The sequence below is a fragment of the Lagopus leucura genome, unplaced genomic scaffold (assembly GCF_019238085.1).
Source record: "Lagopus leucura isolate 7727_CA_CO unplaced genomic scaffold, USGS_WTPT01 Super-Scaffold_100024, whole genome shotgun sequence".
Classification (NCBI taxonomy): domain Eukaryota; kingdom Metazoa; phylum Chordata; class Aves; order Galliformes; family Phasianidae; genus Lagopus; species Lagopus leucura.
In genome coordinates, this window is record NW_024962276.1 from 4,935,367 (window position 1) to 4,963,222 (window position 27,856).

The following is a 27,856-nucleotide window of genomic DNA, read 5'->3' on the forward strand; positions in this document are numbered from 1 at the left end:
GTGTATGTTGTCTTTGTGAGGCTCTTTGTGGGCATCTCATGAGTCAGGGAAGGATAGAGGTAGTGCTATTTAACAGCAACTTTTAATGAAGTTTAAAATTGTTGGGGGGCAGAAGGAGGCTGTTCCAGCCTACAGCTCCTGAGCTGGGAGTGAGGCGGGGGTCGGCTGGTTCTTCATGTTATCTCCGGTAACGGAGATAGCATGAAGGGCGACGGCCTGAGGGTGGGCGAGGTGGGCATTGGGAACAATTTCATCTCCAAAGAGCGGTGCTGCAGCGGCACAGCAGCACGGGGAGCGGTTCACCAGCCCTGGAGGCGTTCAGGCACCGTAAGGGTGCGGCACTGAGGGCTGCGGTTCGGTGGCAGTGAGCTCATAGCGAACAGCCCTTTTTTTTTTTTTTCGGCTGGCTTTTGAACGCCTCGCGCAAACCTTCGCTCAGGGCGGGCGGGCCTCGAGGGGAGGAGAACGGGGGAGAGAAGAGCGGGATTACAGGCGGGGTCTCTGCGGGAGGTGAGGAGCCGAGCTCCGCCCGCTTCGCAGCGCCGCGAGCCCCGACGCCACGTTAGGCGCTGTGCGGTGGCTCCGCCCGCGCTGAGGCTGAGGGCCGGGCCGTGCGCCGCCGCCACAATTTTGTCCGCCCCGCGCCGCCGTCGTTGGGGCCGGCCGGGGTGAGAGGTGACGGCTGCGTCCCCGGAAGCGGCGGCGGCAGAGGGAGGAGGAGGCGGAGGAGGCGGCTGTCCGGGTGTCCGGGCCGCGGCGACGGACGGGAGCGGCCCTCCCCGCCCCGCAGCCCCCCGGCAGGGCAGGGCAGGAGGATGCTGCAGAGCCCGGCCCGCCGCCCCTGAGCCCCGCCGCCGCCTCCGGGCCTCCACCCGCCCGGCCCGGCGGCATCTTCCCCCTTCGGGCGCCGGTAAGGCGGGCTGGGACGGGCCGGGGGTCGGTCGGGCCGTGGGATCGCAGCGGGCCTTCACTACGGGGCACTGTAGATATTTCCGTTTCTGAGTAGCAATTCTTTTGCTATTTTGTCTTTTTTTTTTTTTTTTTTTCCTCCTTTCCCCTTCCTGTTTCCTTATCGCGTTCTCTGTTTGCTTTAATCTCTATCTGAAGGTTTTATCCCGTTTTAAAAATAATACTTCCCGTGCGGTACGGCCGCTGGGTGTCTGAAGTTCGGATCGAGCAGTGCATCATAAGCACAGAACTGCGCACCATGGGAACGCTTCAGCTTGACAAAGGAACGAGCAGAGCCCAGGGCTCCCTGCCTCCTCTTCCCTTGTGCTTCAAGGCTCTGCCTTCCTCAGGAAATGTCCTGAAATTATCTCTGCCCCCTGTTATCTGTTTTTCTCTGCCCACGTTCCTGTGAGACAACCCCGTGGCTCTGGGTATGAATCCCTAAATGCTGCTTTCTGCATCCTCGTTTGTACTTTAGGGAAGTTTGATGATGCGTAGCGTGTCCTGAAATGCGAGTGATGTTTAAGCCTGGTCAGTCATTAACTCGGTTTTATAACTGTTGGTGTTCTGAGAAAATGGGTGTTGGATGTGCCAGTGCCAGGCTGGGAGCATGGGGTGGCTGTGGGTTCACCCTGTGCCACACACCCACCTGCACAATGGGGGACAGCACTGCCAGCAGCCGAGTGGAGATAAGAGAATTCTGAGTCCTGCCCAGAAACTGAGTGCTCTCTGACCCCAGAGTTCACTTCTCCCAAGGAGGAATAAGGCCTCCGCAGCTCTGTTGCTTCCCATGATTTGAGGAGTGGCTCTGCACAGACGAACATGATTCTTTTCCACTTGAAAGACAAGAATTGAAACAGCAGTGCAGGATTGGCTCTGTGCCGTCTGAGGTTTGGAGCAGGGCAGCAATTGCATGACCAGGTGTCCTTCATGTGGGAAGGGGCTGGGACTGCATGGTCTCAGGGCAGAGCTCATACCCAGGGGTGCAGCTCCCTTCCCCAGTGAGCACTGCCTGGCAGCTGAACTTCTTTTAGACATGATCCTATTTTACTAAATGAGCCCCAGGCGAAGCATTAATGAAAACGTTTGGTTTGTTGCTTTTTCTCAGACCATGCCGCTATTAGGAGTTCTATTTTTGGAGAATAAAACTGCTTCCCAGGTGTCAGAACTCCCCACTTTTGTGTATGGAAAGCTGTGCCCTGGCTGACAGGCTTTGTTGGTTATCCATCTGTGGAATGACAGCCATATTCAGGCTAGTTTGGGTTAAGCAAATTACAGTTATGCTTCTTTGGGTCAGGTGTAGATACCGACACAATATTACTAACCCAGCTTTGACATTTGATATTGCTATCAGCTGTTGCCTACTTGTTTCAGTCCTTTTGGCCATATTTGCATTCTTTTCCCTCGCTGTGGCTGCCAGCTCTGCTTCTGCCCTTCTTAGCAGTCAGCGTTACCCTCTGTCCCCATGCTCTGCTTTGCCATTTATTTCCACTAACACCATTTCCGCAGTCATCATTCTTGGGATTCAGGCTGCATACCTGCCTGCTCTCTGTCTCATTACAGTTCTTATTACAAACTGTCTGAAGAAGCTTTTTTGGGTGTTCTTTCTGAAGAATTCCATGCCTCATTCCTTAATGTGTAGCCTTAATGAAGTCAACCATTAACCTGTGTACACTGGTTGCTAAACCAGTGTGTATTAAAATGTTACTGAGATTTTAATTGCTTCCTGAGCTGAGCCTTTCTGTGAACTGTGTTTTTTTTGGCTGCCATCAGTACAGTAAACAAAATTTGCTTTCTAATGGAAATTTATAACAACTGCTTCTGCTGAGCAGATCCTATACAAATGAATCATTTGCCTTTTGCTTTCCACTCCCAGGCTGTCATATGTAAGAGCTGGGCTAATGGTTGGGCTAGATGATGTTACTTCTCATTCCAACCTTAATAATTCTGTGGTATATAATTTGTAACATCTAAATTTTAGATGCGAGGACTTTGAAGTTCTATGCTATTTTATGTTATCCTGCTGTTATGCTGCAGTCTGCATGATCCAGACTATAAGTCATGCCGTAAGTCATCACTTTGGCTTCTAACAGTTGGAAGGTTTTAGAGATGCCCAAGCCAGAACTCTTGCATATGAAAACACACTCTTCCCGTCGCTCTGATCATTGGCAGACAGGGCTGTGTTCTGCACTTTGGCAGCAAAATGGCTGTTTTCAGGCAAAAGTTGGGTTTACTTTTTATTTTACAGCTGTTTGGATGAGTAACAGTTTTAGATAAGCGTTCCTTTTTGTTTTTTAACCCTTTGGCCTTTGTTCTGTTTTCTGCCTTTGACAGAAGTTACGCACAGGAACTTGAGCTTATGAAATTCAGTATTTATTTGAGCCTTCAGATTGACTCCAATGATCAGATCGCTTCCCTTCTCTGCCTTTGTTTTATGGGTGGAGCTGAGATGTTTGCTGGTTCTGTAGCTCTTGAGAATGTTGAAATGTTTAATTACGCTTCAAAACGTGTTTCAAGAGGTGGAAAAATACACTTGGTGCAAGTATGAAGGGTTCGACTCTGTTGAGTCCCAGGGCTCTCACACTTCTCTTAATAATCTGCTTGTGGAATGACCCCATTACCACAGTAACATCAGGAAATAATCTCTTTTTCAGCAGTAAGGCTCTCACGGTCACTCAGCATCGCGCGGCATCTTTGGTCTGTGCTCCTCAGTTGGCCATTTCCATGGCAGAGTTGTGTGCTTCCTTCTTCCTGGGAAAATGTTCCTTTATCAGGAGAGAGATTTATGGGATGGAATAGGTCTGAGAACAAGCAGAGGTTGCCATGAGCCTGCTGAGCTCAGGGTTATTGTGCTCACAGTGATGGAAGGATACCAGGGCATGTGATCTTTTCTCCTGTCCTTGCTAAGGCTGCCTTGCTGTTAGTCTTTTCCTGGCTGAAGAGCCATGCAGTTGTTTGAGTTGGAATGGTCGTCTGGTGCAACTCCCAGAGAAGACCAATGGCGTTTCCTCTGAGGCTGAAGGATGGAAGGAGGGGAGGAGAATCAGCCATTGGGGAAAGCATTGTGTTCAGGTGGATTCTTCAGTCCCAAGGCAGAGATGTCAGCAGGCTGTGCAGTTTGACCCCACAGTGACTCCATATGGTTCCTAAAAGATGAACTGAAGAACCTCCTTTATTTTATTCTTCCATAGTCATCAGTATGGAAAATGGTGAAGGGTTGGACGTTGGACTTGATGATCTCAGTGGTCCTTTCCAACCTCAATGGTTCTATGAAAAATAAGTCCTCTTATGACATAAGTGGGAAAGCTCTCTATTTTTTGCCAGCTGCATGTTTTCTGGAAATGTTTTGATTGCAAAAAGAAAATACTTATCTCACGAATTTTGGTGTTTTAGGTGCTAGACATTCCATTTTGTTTGAAGAGAAGGAAGCCAAATTAAATCCCAGATAATTCTGGTGCCCGCTGCTGTTTACTCTTCTGAAACGAGAAGTGCTTTGGTGTGAGATCAGCACTGTGTCTTTGTTTGTGTGTCACTCATGGGCAATCGCAGCTCAGCTGATTTGTGCTGGAGGGTTTTTCTGGCACGGAGCATCGCTTTGGATCAGGGTGGTTAACCCTGAGGTGACCCATCCCCAATGCCCAGAGTGGTGCTGATAGTGGTGCATCTCGAAGAACGTAATTGGTCATAAAAATGAACTGCAGAGTGGGGGTGAGGTGCTTTTAAGTGCAGAGAGATGGGCAGACGTGGAACACACAGAAGGGGAAATATCTTGAAGGAAATGAGTTGATTCAAAGCTGCTTGTGCAAACGATGTTAGGCAACAGCATGGCAAGAGACGTGAAGAGGTTATGTCATGTGTTTACTTTCATCACTTTGAAATTCATCTTTTGGTTTTTTCTTTTGGCAGTGGCAGTTTTAGTCCTGTGATACCTGTACTAATACAACACGAGGTTCTGTTGTTGTTGTTGTTGTGAGTCGGGCTCTTTTGATGTGAACTCCCAAAAAGTGAATTTTTACCCTTCTGCCGTGATTTTACTTCATTCACTTTTTGGTCTTTGCGGTAGACATCAAGATTTCCCTTATTTGTTGGAAGAACTCATGGATCTGTATCAGCCATCACCTTTTCTCCATACCCTTTTAAATACAAACCAGGAGCAATTGCTTGTGCTGCTTTCCTGAGGTTGCTGTGTTAGCCCCTGAGCTATCCTGGTGGAAAAGTGCTCTAAACTGCAGAACCAGAGGGAGAGCAGCCGGCAGCAGCACTTCAGGCCTCTCTCTCAATTACTTATTCATTCAGCTAAAAGTGAAATGTGATCTTGTTTGCCTGACCTGCCAGGAGGTAATAGCATTCCGTTTCTTTTCTTAACTATGTGAAAGAGAAATGGAAGTTTCAATGGCATCCTTCAGGTTATTCATTGACACAGGGGAAGCTGTGAGCTCCGAGGAGAGGCGCAGCCGCTCTGCGTTCCTAACCAGCTCAGCAGAAAGGAGCAGCATCAGTGTACGGACCATTACCCAAACCCAGAGCTGTGGGAGTACACAGTTTGGCTTCTCTGCCCTGATCTCTTGCACAAATTCATTGGTAATTAATGCTGTTCAAACATTATTTTCCTAAAAATTGTTTCTTGGGGCAGCAGCGTGGCGATGCTGCTCATAATTCTGCTTTGCACAAGCTGTGTCCAATTGCTGTTTTCGTGGCAGCTTGGGTATTAAAATCCACGGTTGTTCCCTTTTCTCTCCAAAGGCACATTACAGTTCAGCTTTCAGCTTTTTCTAATTGCTTGCAAAGCTGCTGACTTGTGGAAGCACATTAGGCACCCGGCGCTGTAAAGCTGGTGATCTCTTACATAAAAATATTAGCCCCAATATTTTTGTGTGCGTGCTTTTCAGCATGTTGGCTTTTATGGCCTAGTTTAGACCCTCTGGTAAAACAAGAACCTTAATGGAACAGTTGGAAGCCCCTTTAAAAGGGGATCACAGCACTGCGTGTGCTCTGGGTGATGTTCAGCTTTGATTAACGGCTGTAATAAAGCTTGCATCTGTGGTGTTATTTTCCCAAGGAAATCCAGGAGGGAACACTGAATACAAGCCTGCTTTTGGTTTGTCTGGTCTATTTCCATCCCACTGTGCTTTTAGGTGGGTTGCTGGGGGGGTTTAGCGAGGGCTGGTGTAGGAGATGGGCTGCCAGCAGGAGGATGAGAGGCAGGATGTGCTGAGCAGCCCAGCATGGATCCTCCCAACAGCAGCACTCCCTGCCCCCCTGTGCCACCTCCAAGGCTTCTCTGGTGGAGCTTCTGCTGCTCCTGGATGAGGACAGCAGTCCTGGTAAGGTGTGTGCTTGTTATCACGTCTCACCTTCCCTTCTTTCCCTTCTTCTCTCTGCTTTCTCTGCACTGTGCAGGACACGCTGTTTGTGTGACGAGGTGCTTGCAGCATCCCGTCCATCTTGCTCACAGCTTTCCTGGGCTTTGCAGAAGGGCCAAAAATCAGTCGATGGTGTGAAAAATAAACCCAGGTTGTGATTTTGTGCTGTGCAGTGAGCCCTGATTCCCTGTTTCAGCAGGGTTCTCTGCAGAACCCCTCTCTGCAGGGGAGCAGACAGGGAAGGCTCTGTGCTGTGTTACTGCTGCAGCCCAGGGCTGCCTCACACACCTCATGATCTCTTCTCTGGAGCCATGGTGCAGGTTTAGTCTATGTTTCTGCCTTCAGAAATAAACAGAAGAAGTTGCAGTTGTTGTACATGGTGGGATCTGAAGAAACTTTGAAAGCTTGTCCTTTTCCTGTTCTTGCTTTCTTTTGGCTCCCTGTGTCAGAGCACAGCTCTCACTCTCCCTCCTCCAAACCTATCCCCCTGCATCCTTCCACTGGTCAGGCTCCAGCTGGGCTGGAAGTGACATGTGCTTCTGATAAGAGTCAATGAGAACCATACAGACCTGCAGGCAGCAGTCTCCAGCTTAATTAAAGGTTATCAGATCTGTATGAATGCTCAAACATTAACCACTTCAGTGCTGAATTCTTCAGACACTAGTCTCAAAGCTTGCCTTTTCCTGGGAGTTTTTGGGGCAGGTGGTCTGTAGCTGTAGGAATAGCCACCTTCCTTATGATTTAGCTGGGGTTAGAACCTTTGTAAGCCATGCTGTCAGACAGCAGTAAGAGGTTTGCTTCACCTTTCCTTCTTGCAGCTCTGGAGGTAGTGCTGCGGGGCTGCCTCCAATGCTTGAACATTTGCTTCTTGTGCAGGGATGTAGGAAAGCTGACACAGATTTAACACAGCCTGCAAATCGAACTCTGCAAATGGGAAAAAATAAATAAGTAAATAAATGTGGGAGGTGAATCAGACAAAATATTGGATTTTGGACAAAAGTAATGATTCAGTACATTCCCTCAGCACATTTGGAGTCCTCTCCTTGTTCACAGACTCTAGCAGAAGTTCCCTAGCTGAATCAAAGAGCCGTGCTCTTCTCCCCACCAGTGCTGTTGTTGGGTGTTTCTGACAGCAGGATTCCTGATGAAGAAGCCTAAAATCCCCCTGGGCTGCTTCTTGATCCCATTTTGAAGGTACTGTGCTTTAGGGATAGGGGGGAAAGAGGTGTTTTAAAGCTTTAGCTCTGACTTGAAGAGCAGTTGAAGCAGAGATGTGCAGAATTTGATCTTTGGGCTGCATTTGAGGAGTCTGAATATTACTGGGATTGGAGAGTCGCAGCATATTCTGCATGGGTAGGTGGGGAGGTGGCTGGTTTCATTGCTCCTCACCAGTATCTGTGCTAGAAGCTGTCCTCGTTTCTTAAAAATCTGTTCCCAGGGAGCTAAGAATGTGAGGTTGAATGTATTCTGATTCTTGTGGACGTGTTTTGATTTGTTTTACCTGAGACACACCAGTCTGTGTTCAGTGACCAGTAGCGGAGTTCTATCATTTAATCTCATTTTCAGTGCACAATTGGATGTTTTTATTGCCAAACTTCCGTCTTCCCTACTCGCCCACCCCACCCCGGAGCACACAGCCTCATCACTGCTGTGACATTCTTTCTTTTTCAGGTGAACAATCAGAATAATGTTCAACATAAACCTGTTGGAGAACCTGAAGGTTTACATCAGCAGCCGGCCTCCGCTCGTGGTCTTTATGATCAGCGTAAGCGCTATGGCAATAGCTTTCCTGACACTGGGTTATTTCTTTAAGATCAAGGAGATCAAGTCACCAGAAATGACAGAGGTATGGTACAAGCACTGGTTTGTAAAACATCCCCAACGCTAACAAATTCTATTTTCCCCCCTCAGAAACCCTTCTATGGAAGTACACAGTCTTATGGGATATTGTCTTTGTTATACTCCCTGCTGATTTTAATAGGAAGGTGACATTGGTGTGAATGTTTGAATAGTTTATTTTAGTTTCTGGGTGAGGCTGAACCATCTGACGTGGATCTTCCTTAGAGTAACCAGGAGCCATTCTTTTCCTTAATCCCTTGTGTCAGCTAGCTTGTTTGTGAAACTTCTGATCTTATCTAGCACTGCTGTTCCATAATGAGGGGAGCCTTGTTGGAGTGTGCTCATACTTTGAGCTCGGTGAGAATGGACCGAACCAGTGCATTCTTTCTGGAGTTTAAAGGAGGATGTTCCTGCTGCTTGAGCCAAGCAGCAGTCAGGCAGTGGTTGGGACTGAACACCAAACACTCATAAACTACTTGCCTGTTGTTGAGATGGCCGTGCAGGTGTTTGTGTTCACTTCCTGAGCTGTGTAACTCGCATTGGGTGGCTTGGAACTGCAGCTCGGTGGTTTGCAGCAAGGTCTGTGCTGCTGCAGGAGGGGCAGCCTGTGGTTAGCTTGCTGATCTGTGCTAAATCTTTGCATTTGTCTTAAGGACTGGAATACTTTCCTCCTGAGATTTAATGATTTGGACTTCTGTATATCTGAGAACGAAACCCTGAAGCATCTCATCAATGACACCACAACTCCAGAAAGTACAGTCACCAGCGGGCAGGCGAGATCTTCCACGCAGTCCCCACAGACTCTTGAGGACTCTGGTCCCATCAACATCTCTGTTACAATCACTTTGACACTGGACCCACTCAGACCATTTGGCGGATATTCCCGCAACATCACACATCTAAGTTCCACCATTTTTGGACATCAGATTGGACTCTCAGGTATGCAAGACTTGGCTTTTATAAGTTTGAACAATACCCTAAACTCTCCAGTGTCATAAATAAGAATTGTTAAGGTTGAAAAGACCACTAAGATCATCTCTGCCAACCATTGATCACTTAGTCCAACCATCAGCTTTAGCTTTGATAATGTATCTTTAGCTTCAGAAATGTATGTTACCAGGTATGTTGTGAGTGCAGTCCTATGTGGAGCCCTTTTCTTTCCTAGAGAAACTTTTCCCTGTGTTCAGAATGGGAATTTTCAGATTTACCAGGATGAGGCTTTGCAGTGTGAAGCGACAAACTGAATGACAATGGAAGGTTATTTTTAAGCCAAAAAGTTCTAGGCAACAAAACCTTCAACAAGTGACCCTTGGGGGAGTTGTGTCTCGATACAACTTCAAATGTTGGTCACATTTCAAAGGCATTAATGGTGTGCCTCAGCATATCTTCTAAGAAATACAGATCTAATATCTGAAGTGTGTACAGCATTTTAATATTGCAGACAGCAACAAATGCTTAAAATTTCTGTGGTATGAAGACCTCTTACATGGCTGTTCCGACAGTTTTGTTAGGAGATAACACTGTCAATAATAGAACCTCAGTGAATGTAAGCTTTTAGCCCAGGTTGCATTTCATAATCATATCAGAAGGTGTCTTCAGCCCCAGAGATCTGGAAACAAACAGTAGTCATAGCTGTAAATCTGTGTTCTTGTGTTGTGTGTTGTTTTGTTACTGCTTTATGAGCTATCAGATGCAAGTTCCATTTCAAGTAGCCTGGATTTATTTTCCGTATGAAGATGAACAAATCCACCTGGAGTCAATCTGCAGTTCAGTATCTGCTAGCATCCTTTCAGAAATGTGAACTTCTGAAAAAGCAAGTGTTCAACAAAATCTTAAGCAGAAGAAAGGCAATAAGTTATTTTACTTTCTAATACAATTATCTGAACGTGTATGGGTTCACTTACAAGTATTGAGGTTTTCATTTCTGAGAGGAGCCTGATGCCCTCACTTCTTCTGGGAGCAGGAGAGATTACAGAGGCCAGCAGCTGTTGGCTTTTGTTGCTGTTCCCGGGTTGGTTTTGTTGGTTTGCTTTGCAGTTTCTTTGTTTGCAGGGGCTTTGTTTCGTTTTGTTTATTTGGTTTTATTTGGTTTTAAACATTCTCTTTGCTTTCTGCACTGTTAGTAGAGATGCCAAGTGACTTCAAAGGTATAGACTCAGGCTAAGGTTGCCTTCTTCATCAGTTGCACACTGTCCTATCCCTGTGGTTGTTGCTCAGATACTTCTGTGACTGAAAACCAGCTTTCTTCTTCTCCTCTCTTTTCTCAAAGGCAGAGAATCCCACGAGGAGATAAACATTACGTTCACACTGCCGGCTGCCTGGAATTCAGACGACTGTGTTCTTCATGGTCACTGTGAGCAGGTTGTCTTCACAACCTGCATGACTGTGACAGCAGCCAGCAATGTATTCCCTGTCACAGTGTAAGTGGATTTTAAACACTTCATAGACTGGTTGCTGGGAGATTAACCTCTCGGCAGCTTCTTTGAGGCTGGCACATCCTGATGGATGATGTTGTGACTGTGCAAATGGTGTGCTTGCTTTCCTTCCCCCATTGATAGAACCCTGTCTTGAGTCTGGAGGGTTTTGCTGTCTTCCTGCAACACTGGGTTTTTCAGAGGGTGTTTTGACTGCAGGCACACCTGCCTTTCAGCATGCAACCTGTGATTTAAACTTCAGTAGGAACAACAGAATCAGTGAAATTTAAGATATCCCATAATGCAGTTTCAGTGCCTGGTATGAGAGCTAAGGCTTGACTCGGACGTTCTTATCCTCTTCCCTGCTGACAGATCAGCAGAAGCTGAATGTTGCTTTGCTGCCAAACCCACTAAGCACAGCCCTTTCATCACAACCATTTCCCTTTGTCTCCTCTGAACCCCTGACACTATGCAGTGAACTCGGGAAGACCATCAGGCGGGTTCTCTTGACTGTATGAAGCCATATGAAAGCCAGTGTTTTTCTAATTAAGCTGTGGGGTGCTGGCTTACTGGTACAACATGCAGTTAAATCCTAATGTTAGGATAGTGATCATTTGGTGTTATATGCTCTCTTGGCTAATCCTTGTTTTTTTTTTTTTACTGTTTTGGAGATCCAGAATAAAATTGTATTTTATGCAGCTGCAAAGACTTAGGCATGACTCTGTCTTGTAACTCAGTCTTACTGAATGTAGAGAATGGCAATTAGCATGCTAATTATTTCTGTTTTTCTGCAGTCAGCCACCACATTGTGTCCCTGAAACATACAGCAATGCTACGCTTTGGTACAAGATCTTTACCACAGCAAGGGACTCTAATACCAAGTATGCACAGGATTATAACCCCTTCTGGTGTTACAAAGGAGCAATTGGAAAAGTGTATCATGCTTTAAATCCCAAACTAACTGTTATAGTTCCAGATGTAAGTGCCACATCATTTTTCTATCTTATGTTGAGGAAATGCTTAGCTGTAGTTTTAAGTGAATACGATTCTGTTCATGTCCTAAAATAGTCAGATGTAGTGATGGCTTACTGTGTAGGGCAGGGGCTGAGACAGAGTTAGATGTGCTTTACCTGTGGTGGGTGTGATGCTCTTTGTGTTATCTCCATGGCCCTTGCAACTTGTAATAACCAGCTTTTATGTTTGGAAGTCATTTGGCAAAAAGCACTGCTGGTATATGGGAAGAGATCTCTAGCACAGATTTTTAACATGAGGAGCATTTTTGGCTCTTTATGTGCCACAATCATTACAATGCCAGCCTTGTATAGGGGAGAAAGCTGATTCATGAAGTAATTTCTGTGCTGATTTGGTAATTATTGCTTTAATAGAAAGTGTCAACTACTGGTGCATTGTCAGTGAATGGTTTTAATTCCCCATGCAGGATGATCGCTCTCTAATAAACCTACATCTCATGCATACCAGTTACTTTCTTTTTGTGATGGTGATTACAATGTTCTGCTATGCAGTTATTAAAGGCAGACCGAGCAAACTGAGACAAAGCAATACAGAATTCTGCTCTGAAAAGGTGAGTTTGTGTAATAACAAAGTACTGACTGATAACATAAAGCCTCCTTTTGTACGTACTGCAGACTGGTTGCTCTTATCTCTTGAAATGTAGATTTAATTCCTTTTCAAAGAGACAGGAGTTTTTCATCGCGGGCAGTAAGGAAGGGTGCTGCAAAATGCAGGTGTGTGCTGTGTAGATCCTCAGGTAGATTTCTCTCCTGCAGAGGTGGATTAGTGCAGTTCAGTCAGTGCCATAATACGACTGCCACTCCACTTCTGATGTTGTTATTTTGTATGTAACATGGAATAGATAGCACTGAGTGGGTTTATCTTTCACCACAACTGACTGAAAATAAAATACAATTTTTGAATCAAATGGAAAAATACAATTTTTAGTGGCTGCTAATCAGAATTAAAACAATCACAAAGGTAATGGAACAGTCATTATTCAGTACTGCATTGGAGCTGCATGTTGCTTGCAGGATTAAATATGAATGTGTTTATTGTAAAGTAGGAAGTGAATGCTGGCTCCTTTTGATCTTAATGACGTTTTATAGTATAAGCAGTTTTGTTCTGTATTGTTTTTAAACAGATCATGCGGAGCACAAAACATTTTCAGACTTACTTTGATCCTTTCCAAGTTAGACTTTCAAGGTTCTTTGAAAAGCTGGAGGGCAGATATGCCAGCTGTGTGGAGATGAGCAATATCACTGTTACCAGATTAAGAATTTGACTTTAACAAAATGTTTTCTTCTTCTTCTGTTTAGGTTGCTTTGTCAGAAGCATAATCCATCCTCTCATCTTACTGAGAATGACTGAGAACCGTGATCATTGCCTGCTGAACCCAGAATGGGTCTTGACACTCTGTGAATACATTATCTTGCAATGTTGGTTTATTCCAACCAAAGACATTTCAAGTGCCTGTAATTGACTTGTACATATTTATAAAGGTGTATTCAGAGTAGATGATGCACTTGTTCCGCATTGTAGTGCGGCCAGAAGCGTTCAGTCTTTACCTGTGGACATAGCTGAATGTTGGTGTAGATATGTTTAGTGATATGGCTACATATAGTCAGAGCAAGATATTTTTGTCTAGCTGCATCTGGGCAGGTTAAGATGCCTTTGCAAATGTCTCAAACCAACAAGTCTTTGTTATTTGCCCAATGATATGTACAGTGTGTTTGAAACAGTATGCACCTTTGATATAATACTGCATTTCCAGAGCCACCAATCTACTACATGAGTTCAATGTGTGTTTGTGTGGCCTGATACCTTCTTCCATTTGCTCCTTGCTTGCGAGAAAAGATATCAACAGTTTTAGGTTTATTTTTGGGGGAAAAAAGAAATACATATACACATTTTAATAGTGCTGTATTTAGGACAAACTTGTGCTTTTATTCATAGTAAAAACTTAAGAAGTGAAGTCCCATTTTAAAATCTTTCTTATTGAAAACTAAGTTTGATTCTTATTGTTATTTTTTTTTTCCATTTGGCCCGCTGAATGCCAGAGGGTCAGTCAGCACTCAGACTGCCTGGGAAGCTTTCTGCTTGGCCTCCCATCTGCAGCCCTCAACCCCGGAACGTGCATCCGTGCTGCAGAGCAGCTCTCTGTCAGCCTTCTTTCTAGAAAGTGACACTTGGTAAAAAGATGCATTGTGCTGTCTGTGGGGGCTCTGCACAGCCTCAGGCAAGTGCAAATAATGAAAGGAAAAGAAATCCTGTCCTCTGTTACAAAGCCTCACTCTGGGGCTCTCCATCCATCTCTGAAGGGCAGCGGAAAGTGTCACTTTTATTAGCTTAGGCCAATCTCCATTTAATGCTGTCCACTCAGGGGAAGATGACAAGGAGGGAACCAGGGCTGTCGTAATCAAGGTCAAAGAAACCACACAGTAAAATTCATACTGTTCTCTGTGTCCATTCTTCAATCAGAGGAGCTTTATTATGTGTTATTTTTCTCTTTTCCATTCTGGCTTTTGCTGTTTATTTCCCTCATGTTATTCAGTAACCTCATTAATTTTCAGGAGTTGTGGTTTTCCTGCAGACATTTCCACCACTGCTTTTAAAATCTCACTGGTTGCCTTAACTGACCTTTCATCTTCTCTGTGTAGCGTAGGTCTGCAAAAATACACTTAGGAGCTTTTTTCTCTCTCTTTTCCTTTGATAAATTTCACTCTACACAAAACAAGACGACTCAAGTCAAAATCTTACAGTCTCCATTGTGCTGGCATAAGATTCTTAGTTTGTTACCAATAGACACTGTTGTGGATGGTACCCTGCTGGTCTGTGGGCCTGTATATCTAGGACTTCAGCATTCAGTAAGTTTGCTTCAGATGCTCTGAAGGGCAGTCAAGGGCCACACTTTTTGATTAGAACATTTCCATTCCAGAATTCAGTTACTTTTAAGCAGTGGTAACTAATATATTTTTTTCTCCAGCGATGTTAAAGCAAAGCTCAAGAGATGGCCCACTTTGAAGTCTAGGGATAAAAGGAAGCTTCCAGTTTTCTCCTGATGCTGCTATGGGCTAATATTGCTTCATTGACATGGGTCAGCAAGGTAAAGCAGCTTCTCATGGAAATTGTCTGGGCTGTTCCTGATCCATGCAAACCACCTTCTGCTTTAGTGCTGACTGTGTTGCCTGGGAGGGTGGCTTGGTGTGGGGACCAAAGGCAGGAAGAGGAGAGCGATTGGGGTGGTGCTGCAGGTTCTAGAAATCCCTAGAGAACACTGATAGTGACTCCTTTAAAAAGGCAAACCCACCTCCTTCCAGCAAACTAAAAATCCACCTCCAGATGTCCCGTTTACAAATTGATCTGTTGGGGAAAAACATATGGATGTATATTTATTTTTTTTAATTTGGTTTTGCTATTTGGTAATGAGAGGAGCCTGCTTTGTGGTTCGTTACCCACTGTATGGAAATACAGAGAAATAGTTGAGATTGTGACCAATGGAAGCAAAAGGGAAAACGTTAAAGAGCTGTTTTTTTGGCCTTAGTTTTCCCTTTGCCTCATTATTGCAGCAGGGAGGAAGGTGTCCATCAGGTTGGGTTGCTGCAATCCTGAGGAATATCAGATTGTTCCTAGGCACGATGTAAAACAAGTTAAATGCAGCCAAACAGAAAAATAAAAACTTAATATTAGAGTTCAGATCATATTGATCTTTCCTTTTTTGTTGTTGTTGTTTTCTTTTTCTTTTGAACTATGACTTGAATCAGTTTTGATTCTATTTGTATGTGTTTTCTTGTTCTTAGAAAGCTGCCATTTTCTTTTGCGTTTTTCTTTGGTATTACATAGAAAATCTGAGCCTTGGTTTTCAACCCTCTGCAGGTGGTTGTAGGGTTAAGATGGCTTTTTTGTTTTGTTCTTACATTTCACTTGTCTTGTTGCATGACAGTTCATAGCTGATTTGGAAATGACATTTCTCTCCTAGATTAATTTTGTGTTTGTATGATGATGTGCATATTGCTTTGCAGAATAAAAACCATGAAGTTTACTCTGTTGTCTTTATTTCTCCCCTAGTTGCTATGGAGGTTTCAGAAACCATTTACATTACATCGACCCTTGGAAGAAATTGGTAGTGAAGTTTGTAATAGGTTGGAATTTCAAACGTTGCTGTACTAACAGTGCATGTAGAATTGATGGAGGAGTTTTGTATGTATCGTGGGGCAGGGGATCTAATGCTATAGAGTTGCTATAATGGAGAATTTATGACCTACTTATCTCTCCTGTTGCTTTTTTGGGGCTCTGCTTGTCTTTTTGTCCCTCTTATCAGGGACATAAGGCCTGCCTTATTGATACAATACAGGTCTCTGTGCTGAACACATAGGTGGAGCAAATGCTGTTTGTCCTTCGTGTTGGCAACGTTCTTTAGGATTAGCAGCAGAATGCTCAGTGTGTTGATTGCTCACTGCAGCAAGGTCCTCTGAAAGCAACGTAAGAGAAATGAACCCTTGTTTGCTCTGGTCTCAGCTTCCTGCTGGCCTTGGTGGTTATCAGGCCCTCCTTCCCAGGCTCCTTGCTGCAGGTGCTGTGTTACCCAGCTGAACCCAAACCAGTTCCTGAGCATTCCTCAGTGCCTGCAGGTGGCTTGGGATCGTTAAAGGGCATCTGCGGATGGCTGTTGAAATCAAGATAATAGAACTCGTTAAATTCCAGCTCCAGTTACTGCGCAGCTGGAACAAGCTGCACCTGTTTGTTTTCAGTGCTGGAGAAAAGGAGAGAAAGACTTGGGGCTGTCCTTCAAAGCTTGTTACAAGCTGGGCACCGTGTGCTCAACAGACACAAGGCCAGCCTGTGTTGCTTCTCTGGAGGATGTGGTTCAAAGCGTTCACTCAGTGTTCTGACTCTGGGTGTTTCCAGATGGGGCCTATTGAAATGCTGTGACAAATGGGAGCATTGTTTAAAAGCAGAGCTGTAAAGTTGTTGCAGAGTTTTTGCTGGGGAGAGAAACTCTGAGATTTAACAGGGGAGGGAAAAAGTGAATTTAAGAGAATAGCTGTGACCAAATCCCTTTGGTCTGGCTGTAGGAAGCCTGACTAGTTCTGATATATCTGTCCAGAGTTAGCACAAACGCCCTGTGCCAGCATGGTCTCTGAGTTCATCCATCACTATGAGTTAGCAGAGCAATCCTCTTGGCCTCTGCTGCACTCAGTCTGTCAGCAGTGAGGAAGAGAGACACTAGCACACGTCTGTGCTTGTTTTCCTGTTAAACAAACCCTCCCTCCTGACACACGCAGCCTCTGGTTGGGAAATGCACACGTATGTCCAGCAAGCTCTGTAGACGTGTAACTTCCTTGAAGAAAATCCTGTTTCTATTACTATTATAGTACAGAGCTATTACTGCGTAGCGTTACGTGTGAGTAAAAGCAAGGAGGATCAGCTGTGAATTCCCATTAGGGAAAACAATAAATGAAACCAGCCGAGGTCAGGCTGACCGGGCTGTGAGCTGTGAGTGTCCCTGTGCACTGCAGGCAGTGGGACCAGATGGCCTTTGGGGGTCCCTTCCAACTCCAACCGTTCCATGATTTAATCCTTTGTCTTTTTTCTAGAGCAAAGGCTGTCGGGGGTGCTTGACAAACCTCTTACATAGGGAAAGTCTTGCTGTCATACAGTGCCAAAGCATTAAGCTGAGTTCTTTCAGGGCCCTCTCCTGGCTCCTCATAGCATGAGCAGCCCGAGGGATGTTTTATGCTGGTGGTGCAACAGAAGAAAACCCGGCTGCTGGGCTAATGTGCAACAGGACGTTTCCCAAAGCTGGAAGGGTGGGGTGAGCAGAAGGGATTCATTTGATAACGCTGTAATCGGGCTGTTTACTTCGTAACAGCAATGTTGGTTAACAAACTAAAATGAGAAATTATGTAAAGGTTGTTCAGCTGGAAAAAATGCATGCACAGTGTTTGCAATCAGATTACATCCAACGTTAGCGGGCGGCTGCAGATTGGGCTGAGAAGCACCATCTGCCAGCAGCCATGGCAGTTCTTTAATCGGATGTTTTGTGCCAAATATTTTGGTATTATGTGGAAGCATTGCTGAAAATGAAGAGCAGCATCTGTCTTGATGCAGCGCCTTCATCCTGCAAGCAGATTTCTGTCGCTGCCTTTTTGAAAGAGAAGGGTTTCAAGGAAATGTTGTGCTAGGAGATAACATGAATAAGTATGCTGGCAGCTGCTGAAACGTAGATTGCAAGCTTTTCTCTGCCATCCAGCCTTAATCAAAATGCTGCTAGTGATGAACTGCTTGGGAGAGATCTGTAGCAAGAAGCAGAAAGCCACACAGATGTGTTAAACTCTTTTGGGCCTGTCTGCCTTTAACCATTCAGCTCAATGACTTAAAAACTTGATATTTGAGCTCACCAATGTCCTCCTGGAAGATCCCTCAGGACTCGTGTGGACAAAGGTTTCTTTGTGGCCCTTGCTCACTTGAGCAGTTTCTCTGTGAGCCTTTGCCAACCGCTCAGATGTGGAGCACTGACCTTGAGGTGCCCATTAGTGCTGTGTTGAAAAAAAGTTCAGCTAAGTAAATGGCAGAAATGCTAAGAACCAGGGTGCAGAGTTGCTGGATTTGGATCTTTGTTCAGCACTGATGCAGGCAGTGTTCCTGCCCATCAGCACTCTTGATTCATAGCTCTGCCTTGTTAGGTGACTTGGGCAACTTGCTTTGTGTTTCTGTGTCTCAGTTTTCTCCTTTATAAAGGGCTTTTGAAGTGCTGTGACCTTGGTGGAGGTTTCCTAACCTGAGGGCTTCCCAGCAGAATCAATATTCCCCATTCATCCTTTAAAGATGTTTCTTTACAGCATGCTAAAACTCAAGGACCTGAGCATAGACTTCCTTACATTGTCTCTATCATTTGCTCCTTGCACTGTGATTCATGCATCTTAAGTAACAAGTAACAATGTAAGATATCAAATCCATGGACCTTTCGTAGACATTACGAAGGTGTTTCCCAATACACTGCATTGATTGGCAAAGATCATCTGACCTCCAGTGTAGAACAAAAGGGGCTTTGCAGCGAGGAGGCTGGCAGTGTCCTTTCTATGCTCTGCACAAACCAAGCCATGGAGATGCTCAGTCTGCTCCTACCATGCAACCAGATCTGGAGAAGAAGGAGACAGCCTTAAAGCAGCTCAGGCAAGGTGACAGAGTGCAAAACGTTGATAAACCCATGAGATTCTTTTTCCCTATTGACCCCTGAGCCCCATATAAACAAAATTACTACCTAGCTGGCCTAAATGGGTAAGGAGAGTAATTTTGCGACCTACAGACAGAGACGTGGCCGCTTGGAGCTCATCCACAGCGCTCAACACCAACGGGAGGATTTTTGTCCTAGAGCTGAATTCTAGTTTCTTCTGTTGCCTTTTGCTGAGCAGCTGAGGCCGGGTTGCTGACCAGTCCCAGGGGGTGGGTTGTATTGTGTGCCACAGGAGCTGCTGATCACCTCTGATTGCAGCTCAGCTGCCTGGGGAGAGGTGATGATTGTGCTGCAGGCACATGAGGTTTTAATAGGGGGGAGAGGCAGTTTAGGCACTAAGTTGGTGTGAGTGCAGTGCAAGAAGTGCTTGGGAAAGGAGCTCGAGCTGCTGGATTCCTCCCAGGTAAGTCTCAGTAAGCGGTGGTTGTGGTGTGCTGGGCAGTGGGCATGTCCTCGTTTGGATGTTTGTATGGAGTGGCAAAGCTGGATCCCAAAAGTGCTTCGGGAGGAGGCTTTTGTAGGCTGAGAGCTCGGCTTAAAGCAGCCAGGACTGGCTGAGCACTTGACTTTGAGCCTGAAAGCTTGTTTGTGTTGGTTAAGCCTTGGGGAAGGCGGGAGCAGCTTGGAGGGGATGCTTTGCGAGGCGATCCCTAGCGAGACCGGGCTCAGCGGGCAAAAACCTAGCAATGGGGAAAATGAGTTTAGTTTAGGAGTCCGTAGCTTCTGCAAGGAGCTTTTTTAGGGCTCGCAGGGCCGCGGGACGAACTGCGAACCTCCCGAGGGGACGCGTTGAGCTCCGACCCTGCACTGCCCGCCCGGCGCCACCAGGGGGCGGCAGAGCCCGGCATGGAGCCGCGGGGCCCGGCCTGGCTGCGGGGCGACCCGGGGGAGGGGCGAAGCGAGCCGCGGTGCGGGCTGTGCTGCATCGAAAGGCGATGTTTGCGGCTGTTCCCAGGGTTCTGGGGAACCTCGGGTGATCCCATCTTTCCCCCTGGATGCCTGCGTGTTCTCTTTTCACACAAAGCCTTCCTGACCCCAAAGGGATCATCCCTGGAGTTGATGCTGGCAAACAAGCGTGGGGTCAACCACGTTCAGAACTGATACAGGAGGAGGGAGGTGCTGTTTCCAGGAAGATGACTCAATCGTTTGCTAGCAGCAAGTGAATGCCTCTTGACCAAGACCTGGCTCCTGTGCCTATCTGCCCTGAAAGCAACAGGAGTTAGGTACCTAATTTAATTTATTTGTTTGAGGATTTGAGTTTTTCCTCATCTCCTGTTAGATGTAAAGTCAGATCTCTGTGTTTTCTTGGCTGTAGTGCATCAGGGAAATCTCCTTTCTCCCCCTGCTTTGCATCTTGCTTGAACACACACATACACCTCCCGCTGGCTGTTAGAGGACAGCAAAGCAAGTGAGGCAAACCCTGGCACACCGTGCAGTGCTTTGGGAGCACAGCCGGCTTGGAATTATTTATGCTGTTTTATTGTGCATGAACAAAGTGGTTTGTAGGAACACAGGAAGCTTTCATCACTGGAGATGTCCCAGCAGTGCCCGTCGTGGCCGTGTGCTCATACAAGGTGTTGGAGCTGTCTGTGTGGTTAATGTCTCACTGGCTTCTTCTGAAGGGACACAGATGGGATCTGTTTGAAGCAGAAAAGCTCTGCCCACGAAGTGGCTGCCCAGATACGATTGTGAATGCCTGGAGCAAACAAGCGACCGCAGTGCAGTGCAAAGCCCTGGCATGAGAAGTGGCCATCATCATCTCCAATCCAGGGTGCAGTTGGAGGCCAGCAGGGACCTTGCTGTTGATTAGAGCAGACAGAAAACTGCTGTGTTTGAGCACAGTGACTTCAAGGAGTCCCCAGTGTTTGAGGCTGTTTGAAGCCCAGCACTGCTCGGGTTCGCTGCCCCTACTTGCTGGGGTAGCACACTGTCAGTGCAGGCACAGCTGCCCTGAAAAAGTCAAAATACTTAACGAAGCTTTTCTCTGTTGCTGAATAATTGGGATCTGAGCAGATCTGCTGACAATTGAGTGGCTGAGCGTGAACAGTGAATAATACAACCTTGAGTCGATGCACCAGATACTGCAGCATCAGAATTTCCCCTTGACTCATTGGTGGCATCGCAGCAGGAGGCAGAGCTAAATTTGAGCTTAAACTCATTGTGGCCCGAGAACAAAATCTGGATTTCCACAACATAACGAGTTGGAGAGAATGTTGGAGAGAATGTGGCTCCCAGAAGACAGAATTCTGTACGTGGGGTTTCTCCCATGACTGGGTTCTTCACTGAACTCCTGCAAGCTCCAGGTCCCATCTGGTGCTATGCTGATCTGGCTGCCTACAGGAATCTCTGAACTGTGCTGGGTTAGGGCTGAGTGGTCTTTGTTGAGGTGCAGAGAGCATCAACCTTTGTTCTTGATGTCAATCTGGGGTTAGCACAACATGTCTGCTGTTTCTGGCCAGGTTTCCTGAGAGCAGCTTGCAGGTGCTCCCCTGGAAGCGTGATGTCCCTGAGAGCTTCTGCATCATACAATCATTCAGGTTGGAAAAGAGATCTCAGATCCCCAACCCCACCCCATCCCACCGTGCCCAGTGATCACATCCCCACAGTTCTTAACACCTCCAGTGGGTTGGGGATCCCACTGCCTCCCTGGGCAGCTGTGCCAATGCATTTCTAATATCCAGTCCATGCTGGCACAGCCTGCGAGGAGCTCGGGGGTCTGTCTGTCTGAGGGCTTCCTGGTGATGCTGGCTGCTTCCAGCTTCTCCCAGCAGGATTTCATGTGACGCACAGCTTTGCCCATAAGTGCAGTGAGGATTGCAAAACCAGAGGGTCCCCTTGTTGCCAAAAGGTTTTGCGAAACACTCCTCTGTGGGGCTCCCTGTGTCAGAGAGAGGGTGCTTTGTTCATTGTTCTGTCGGTCCAAAATAAGTCACTTCCAACCACAGGCATCTGAGGGTTTTGTTGTTGCAGAAAGCTGCTGAAGTGAACACAACCTTCGACAAGCCCATTCCTGGAAATGGGAACATCTCCATTAAACTGTCAGCCCATCACATTGCCTAGGCTTCTCCATTTAGGAGCGTGCTGAGTGCGTGCATAGATTTCTGCTCCTCCTGGCAAAGAAAGTGTTTGTTTCTGCTTATTAGTTTGTTTTAACCTTCTGGGAGGAGATGCCAAGGATACGTTGGGGAAATTTAATTTCTCATACTTCCAGAAGTGCTGAAACCAGAGGGTGAATCACCATTGCCTGTGGGAAGTCATGCCTGTGTGGTACCAGCACAGTGTCTGAACAGGGCCATTCTAGAGGCTGACATAAAGGAAAAGCAAAGGGATCGATTTATTTACTACCAAAGCCTCCCCCAGCAGTGGTAGAAAGAGCACTTAAGATCTCCAATGTCTTTGGGTTGGCTCAGAATGTACATGTGGGGCATTTTGCCTTCCTTACGCAGGAGCATTGCTAACAGTGAGGGCAGCTGGTGGCACTGGTGTGGCTTTCTTTTTTTCTTTTTCTTTTGCTTCCTTTTTGAATCTTCTCTTTTGGTCTGTCATAATTTTGACAAATGCTGGTGCAGGATGCCCTGCTGTGATGCACGACCCAACCAAGGAGATTCCCAAACTGCTTAGCCATGCTCTCGCCCACTGCAAAAATTTGCTGTGACTGCTTTTAAAAACAGGCAGCAACAAAGAAAAAAGGGAAGAAAAGCCAGCAGTAGGACCTCTCACTTGTACAAACTTCATGTTCTTGATTGCCTGGTGCTGAGGGATGGCAGTTTGTGTGTATTTCTATTAAAATTCATGGCACACAGTGGAAACTGTGGCACGACTAACTGCTGTTCATGAAGAATTTAAGGCTGCTGTTGCTAGTTGGGAAATGCCTTGCTAGGGATGCATCAGGAGAAGGCAGCTCTGAATAAGCGTTGTTGTATCTCTGCAGTTGGGGTTTTGTAATAAAGGAATCAGGTCTGTAGTTCTGGCAATGGTGTGAGCTCAGGGAAGGGTGAGGCTGATGGAGACCCTGAGCTCGGCTATTGGAGAACACCACGTGCTCCTGCTCCAGTCTGCCTTGTGCTTCGAGTCCAAAATGGGGATAAAAGCCCTATGGTTGAGAAGAGAGGAAGAGCCCCTGTTGGGGACAGGGTGGATAAAGGCAGCGTGGAGCAGTGTTGGTGTGAGGCTCTGTGGTTGTTTCATGGCGGCTGTGCATCTCTGCATCAATTTTGGATAAATGAGTGGTTATGAGTTAGAAGGGTTTCTTGGGGGTGTCAAGATTAAAACAATTCTCCAGGCTGGCCAAGAAGAAAGGCAGACTCTGATGTACCCCATGTGCTGTGGATGAAAGCTGTTGGTGCTCCCTGCTCTGCACTGTAGCTTGAATCCCAAATAAGGCGCTTCCAAACCTTCTCTGTGGGAGCAGCTGGAATTCAAAGCACTCCTGGATTATTTCTGCACCAAAGGTTATAGCAAGAGGAACAGCAGCAGCATTTAGCTTTGATTTGATCTCTTTCTTCTCGTGCCTTCTAAGAATCATGCCTGTAACCTTCTTTAGTACCCATCCTTCCATTCATAACTTATCTGCAGGCAGCTGGCCTTGCTCCTGTGCTTGCAGTGGAGATGTGGCTGGTTGTGATGATTGTTGCCTTGATAGTGAGGACCAGAAGGTGCCTGGCAGTGAAGCTTTCTGATGCTTTCATGAGGTTTTTCCTTCTATTTAAGTCCAGGGCAATCCTGCACAAGGCAGGGGGAAGCCTGGTGTGGCTGTGGGTTGACGTTCCAATGCCTGATGTGCCCTTTTCATAATGTGGCCAAGCACAGATATTTTTTTCTGAAGGTTTTGTATGGAAATCTGGACTCTTTCCTTGTTAACAGCTTTTAGCGTGCTGCAAAGAAACCCAAAGCTTTCCCCCATGAGTTTGTTTTAGAACTTGGGAACCAGGATATCTTGCACACCTGTGCCCCAAATGTCAACACACGTTGGCAAAATAGTTATTCTAGGGCTCTGAGCTCTGCTCAGGGTCACCTGAAATCCCTTTGAAGAGCTTTGCCTCTTTTCTGGTCAGCATAGGCTACCCCAGGCTACCTATTGATCTGTTCCCACTGACGGAGGAGCAACACTGGGGATATTTGGTGCAAGGCCTGAGACTGTTGGGTCTTGGGATGTCTCATCTCATCCTCCAAATAAGTTTTCTTGTGGCTCTCCAAGATATAACAGCCTCATCTTCTTACTGAGGAAAGTAAGCTCTTTGCTGAGGATGCAAGGGCTTTAGATTAGGGCTGAGAAGACTAAGTAGGGAAGAGGCCTTTGTGTTCGGTCAGCCCTGCTGCCATCTGGTGCTCAGTGGAGCTGTGCTCTCATGTCTCCTTACTGAGACTTCTTGGCACTCTGTGTTTTGATTTGCAGCTCATCTGCACAACTCGTCTTTCTAAAATGGCTGTGAAGCAAAGTTCAGAGGCTAATGAGCCCAAATCCCCTAAGAAAGGGATGCAAGATGTGTACCCAGCTTGGTCTATCAAATCCTAGCCCCAAACTTTCACTGTTTACATGTGCAAGGAGTTGGGCTATCCATCTGTGTCAGCTTCAGCTGGCCTGATGTTTCCTTGAGAAACCTGTCACTTCTTTTCTTCCTCCTGCTTTCCTCCAGCAGGCTTGAGCTCTTCTTGTCCTGTTCCACCTCTTCAAGGGATATTAATCCCATTTGTGTTGCTTAAAAAAGCACAGAGCAACGACAAAAAACACAAAGAAAGAAAATAAAAAGACAAAAGCATTTAGAAGAGCACTTTCTGCTCCTTTTGGGATTTCCCAGAGCCACGTGACCTGAGCTGCTTCCCTGCCTTCCCTTTGGAACTCCCACACCATTGGTATATAGTGAGCATGTGATGGCATCTTCCTTTAACAAGCCCATTTTCTGTCTGGGCTGCATTATTTAAACATCCCAAGGAATATTTTAAGCTGCTTCTACTCTCCTTACCTTCCTGGGAATGTAATATTTTATGGCAGAGACTTTACTGGCACGCTGGTGGATCAGCAGCTACTGGCCTTGTGTTGAGCTGGTGATTGGGTGTGAGGCTCTTGGCTTCATCGTTGGGTTGGAAATGGGAAAATCCTCAATCCTGCCAAAAATTCTCACTCTAATGAGAAAGGGAGGGAGAAGGGAAGCGCTGGTCAGAGCAGGTTGATTGGGAAGGCTGAAATCAGAGCTGCATCCACGGGGCACCAGAGTGATAGAGGGCATTGGATGGGCACGTAGTGGTTTTGCAAATACACAAGTATAACCACACGTGGATTTGGTCTTGCAAGGCCTCTGGGTGCTTTGCTGCAGCAGGAGGGAGTGCAGCAAACTCTGGTGCTCAGAGGGCTCTGCAAATCCCACTTTGAGCACTGCTGTGTTGTCTGCCAGGAGCACAGCATGGATGTATCTCTGGATCAGGTCAGCCTGACTTGCATGGCAGTGTTCTACTGAAGTGACCCCAAAGCATTTGATTATTTCAATGAAATGAAATTGAATTTCGCTGCTGCTGCGTTCCCTGATGCAAGCTGCTGTTTATTCCCAGGGGAGGAAGGCATAAGGAGATGTATTATTAAAGAGAAACACGGCATCGTGTCAGTGACAGCTGACTTGCTTGGAGCTGCTTTGTCACAGAGAGCCAATAAGTAAAACAGTGCTTCCAAAATCAGAAAGCTTTCCTTGCACAAGCAAGCTAAACTTTGATTTATAGCTGTTTTTGAAATAGCAACTTTTCACTCTATGCTGGAAAAAACACACAGTGGTTTCAGCCTCACTCTGGCCAGGAAATTTTGGATTCAGGTCAGTTCTACACCATGCTTGAGAGACTTGAGCTGCAAACACAAAAAGCTTCACCCATTCCTGCTCAGGAGATGGATCTCTTCTGGTTCATGGGCAGAGGAGGTGTCCACATTGGATCTCAGCTTCACCTTGAGCTTTGGGGCCTTGGTGCAGTCCAAGCCAGGGGTCTTATTACTGCCTGAAAATGCTGTCCCAGGCTCTTCTGTAAATAGAATAGGGTGTGTGTGTGTGTATAGATATATAGACATATAAATATATATACTAGCTCTAACAAAGTTAAAATGAGGAGGGTCAAACTTGGATTTTGCAGTTGACCCAAGGCTGTGCTGTTGTGCCGTGCAGCATGGATTTTGCTGTTCATAACTGCAAGTCTAAGCCTAAATTTTCTGTTCTCTGAAATGCCCTGAAAATAGTTTTTCATCCCAGATAAAGCCCCTGATGGCAGCACAGCTTACTGGAGACACGGACTGTCGATGGGTGCGCACAGTCCAAATGGGAGATGAAATTATGGGGATTTATTTATTACCCACCCTTCCCATCTGCACTCATTTTCCTTTCAGGCACCATTGAAAAACAAGTAACTGAGCCTAGACCTTGTGAATCATTTTTAATCTTGGAGAGCAGCAAATTCCCAGCCTTTGTGGGATGTGACGTTCGGGCTGTAACCTTGCTCATCCCCAAGCCTTCTCCCCAAGCTTGCTCAACCTGTGCCCCACACCAAGCCAGGAGTCTGCTCTCCCAGTGAGAGCACTTAAGCAGCTTTGCACAAATAGGATTTGCATCAGTTTGTTTCTGACAAACAGCCGCTGAGCTCAAGCCCCTCCTGTGCCCTCCCTGCAGGCTGAGCGGTGGTGGAGATGGCTGTCCTCTGAACAAAAGGCAGCCTGAGCCCCACTGGTAATCACTGGGTGCCTTTGGGAAGGCAACGTGATCAGCATCGCTGCCTCTGGTGCTGAGATTTGGTGAGTTTGGTGCCTGTGGTGCGTGAAGCCCTGTGAAGCCACCAATCCAAACTGGGAATGGCTGGACATGCACTGTCTGTGGTGCAATGTGGGTTAAGTCTTTGTAGCTCCGTGTTGTCCCCAAAACCACTTCAGCACTGCTTCATCACAGGCTCCGTGATGAAGATTTCTCACCCTGAGAAATCATGGAGTAAATAAATGGAGCACGTCATCCAGAGCCACGTGCTCAATGGCCTCAGTGGGCTCAGAAGCTCCCAGAGTGATGGATGGCCTCACATCCAAAGTCTCAGGCTGGTGGGATGGATGGGACTGACTGCTCCAAACCATCTGTCTCCATGCAGTGCTGGGAAGCATTTGGAAAGGTTCAAGCTCAAGCTTGCCAAACACCCTACAAGCATGGGGATGGCTTAGGGGGTTCAACTCACTAGAGAATGGCACGGGGACAAGCGCTGGGTGTAAGCAGAGTGCTGAGGCACCATCCTCAGCCAGGAAGGAATGAAAGATATCACCATCACAGGGATGTGCTCGTGTCCCATTGCGAGGACAGGGAGGTGACGTGGCTCAGGCATGGAGCAGCCTTATGGAAAAACACCAGAATGCAACCCGGGGCTTCTGACCCATCGAATTGGCTATTCCTCTGCAGTAAATCTTACCAGCACTAAGGGATAATTCTCTATTAAAATGCTCATTGATTATTTCTATCCAGCAAGGAGAGACTATACTTTTCCCAATGGACCAACGTGCGGACGACTATCCAAACTGTTTCAATCCTGCCTATCTGCAAAGGGCTGGAGGGAAAGGAGAGGGTGGTTTGTGAGATGTCTCCATGCAAACATCCAGCGAGCCCTGCTGGCAGCTCCGACCTCTTGCTAAACAACTTCTGGACCCTGTGTAAACAGTCTTCTGCCTTTATAAACACAGCATCCAAATCGTGGAGTGGAAAAAAGCCGAAGCCATCACGTGAAGGGAAGATGTATTGCTTCCGGCAGCTTAAGTATTTTTATGTTCTCTTGGGGTTAAGGGTTTGAGTATGGACATATTTTTGCCTGGGAAATGTGGGAGCGGGGAGAGGTGGCAGTGGAGGGAACAAACACCTGGGAGTGGAGCATGTGGGCTGGTGGAAGCAGCTCTTGGCACCTTCAGACTGCGAGGAGGAGGAAGGCTTCCACTGGATTGCACCAATGTTGCTACCTTTGTGCTCCCTTTGCTGTGGGAGATGGAGACAGGGATATATTTTTCATCTTTTCTGTTTGCCTGTTGTACTTGAAACCAATCATGGAGA

The 27,856-nt window shown here is 46.5% G+C and overlaps 1 protein-coding gene across 2 annotated transcripts; it reads left to right on the forward strand.

Annotated features, from left to right (window-relative positions):
• Positions 1-839: 839 nt before the first annotated feature.
• Positions 840-15,617, forward strand: TMEM248 (transmembrane protein 248). Of its 2 annotated transcripts, none has more exons than XM_042879832.1 (7): positions 840-910; positions 7,983-8,157; positions 8,804-9,089; positions 10,420-10,570; positions 11,359-11,542; positions 12,003-12,146; positions 12,895-15,617. In XM_042879832.1, the coding sequence occupies exons 2-7, from the start codon at positions 7,999-8,001 to the stop codon at positions 12,913-12,915; spliced, it is 945 nt and encodes a 314-aa protein (XP_042735766.1). In that variant the 5' UTR covers positions 840-910; positions 7,983-7,998; the 3' UTR covers positions 12,916-15,617. The 2 variants fall into 2 exon arrangements, with proteins under 2 accessions (XP_042735766.1, XP_042735767.1); XM_042879833.1 differs by lacking the exon at positions 840-910 and adding an exon at positions 7,367-7,505.
• The last annotated feature ends 12,239 nt before the right edge of the window (positions 15,618-27,856 follow it).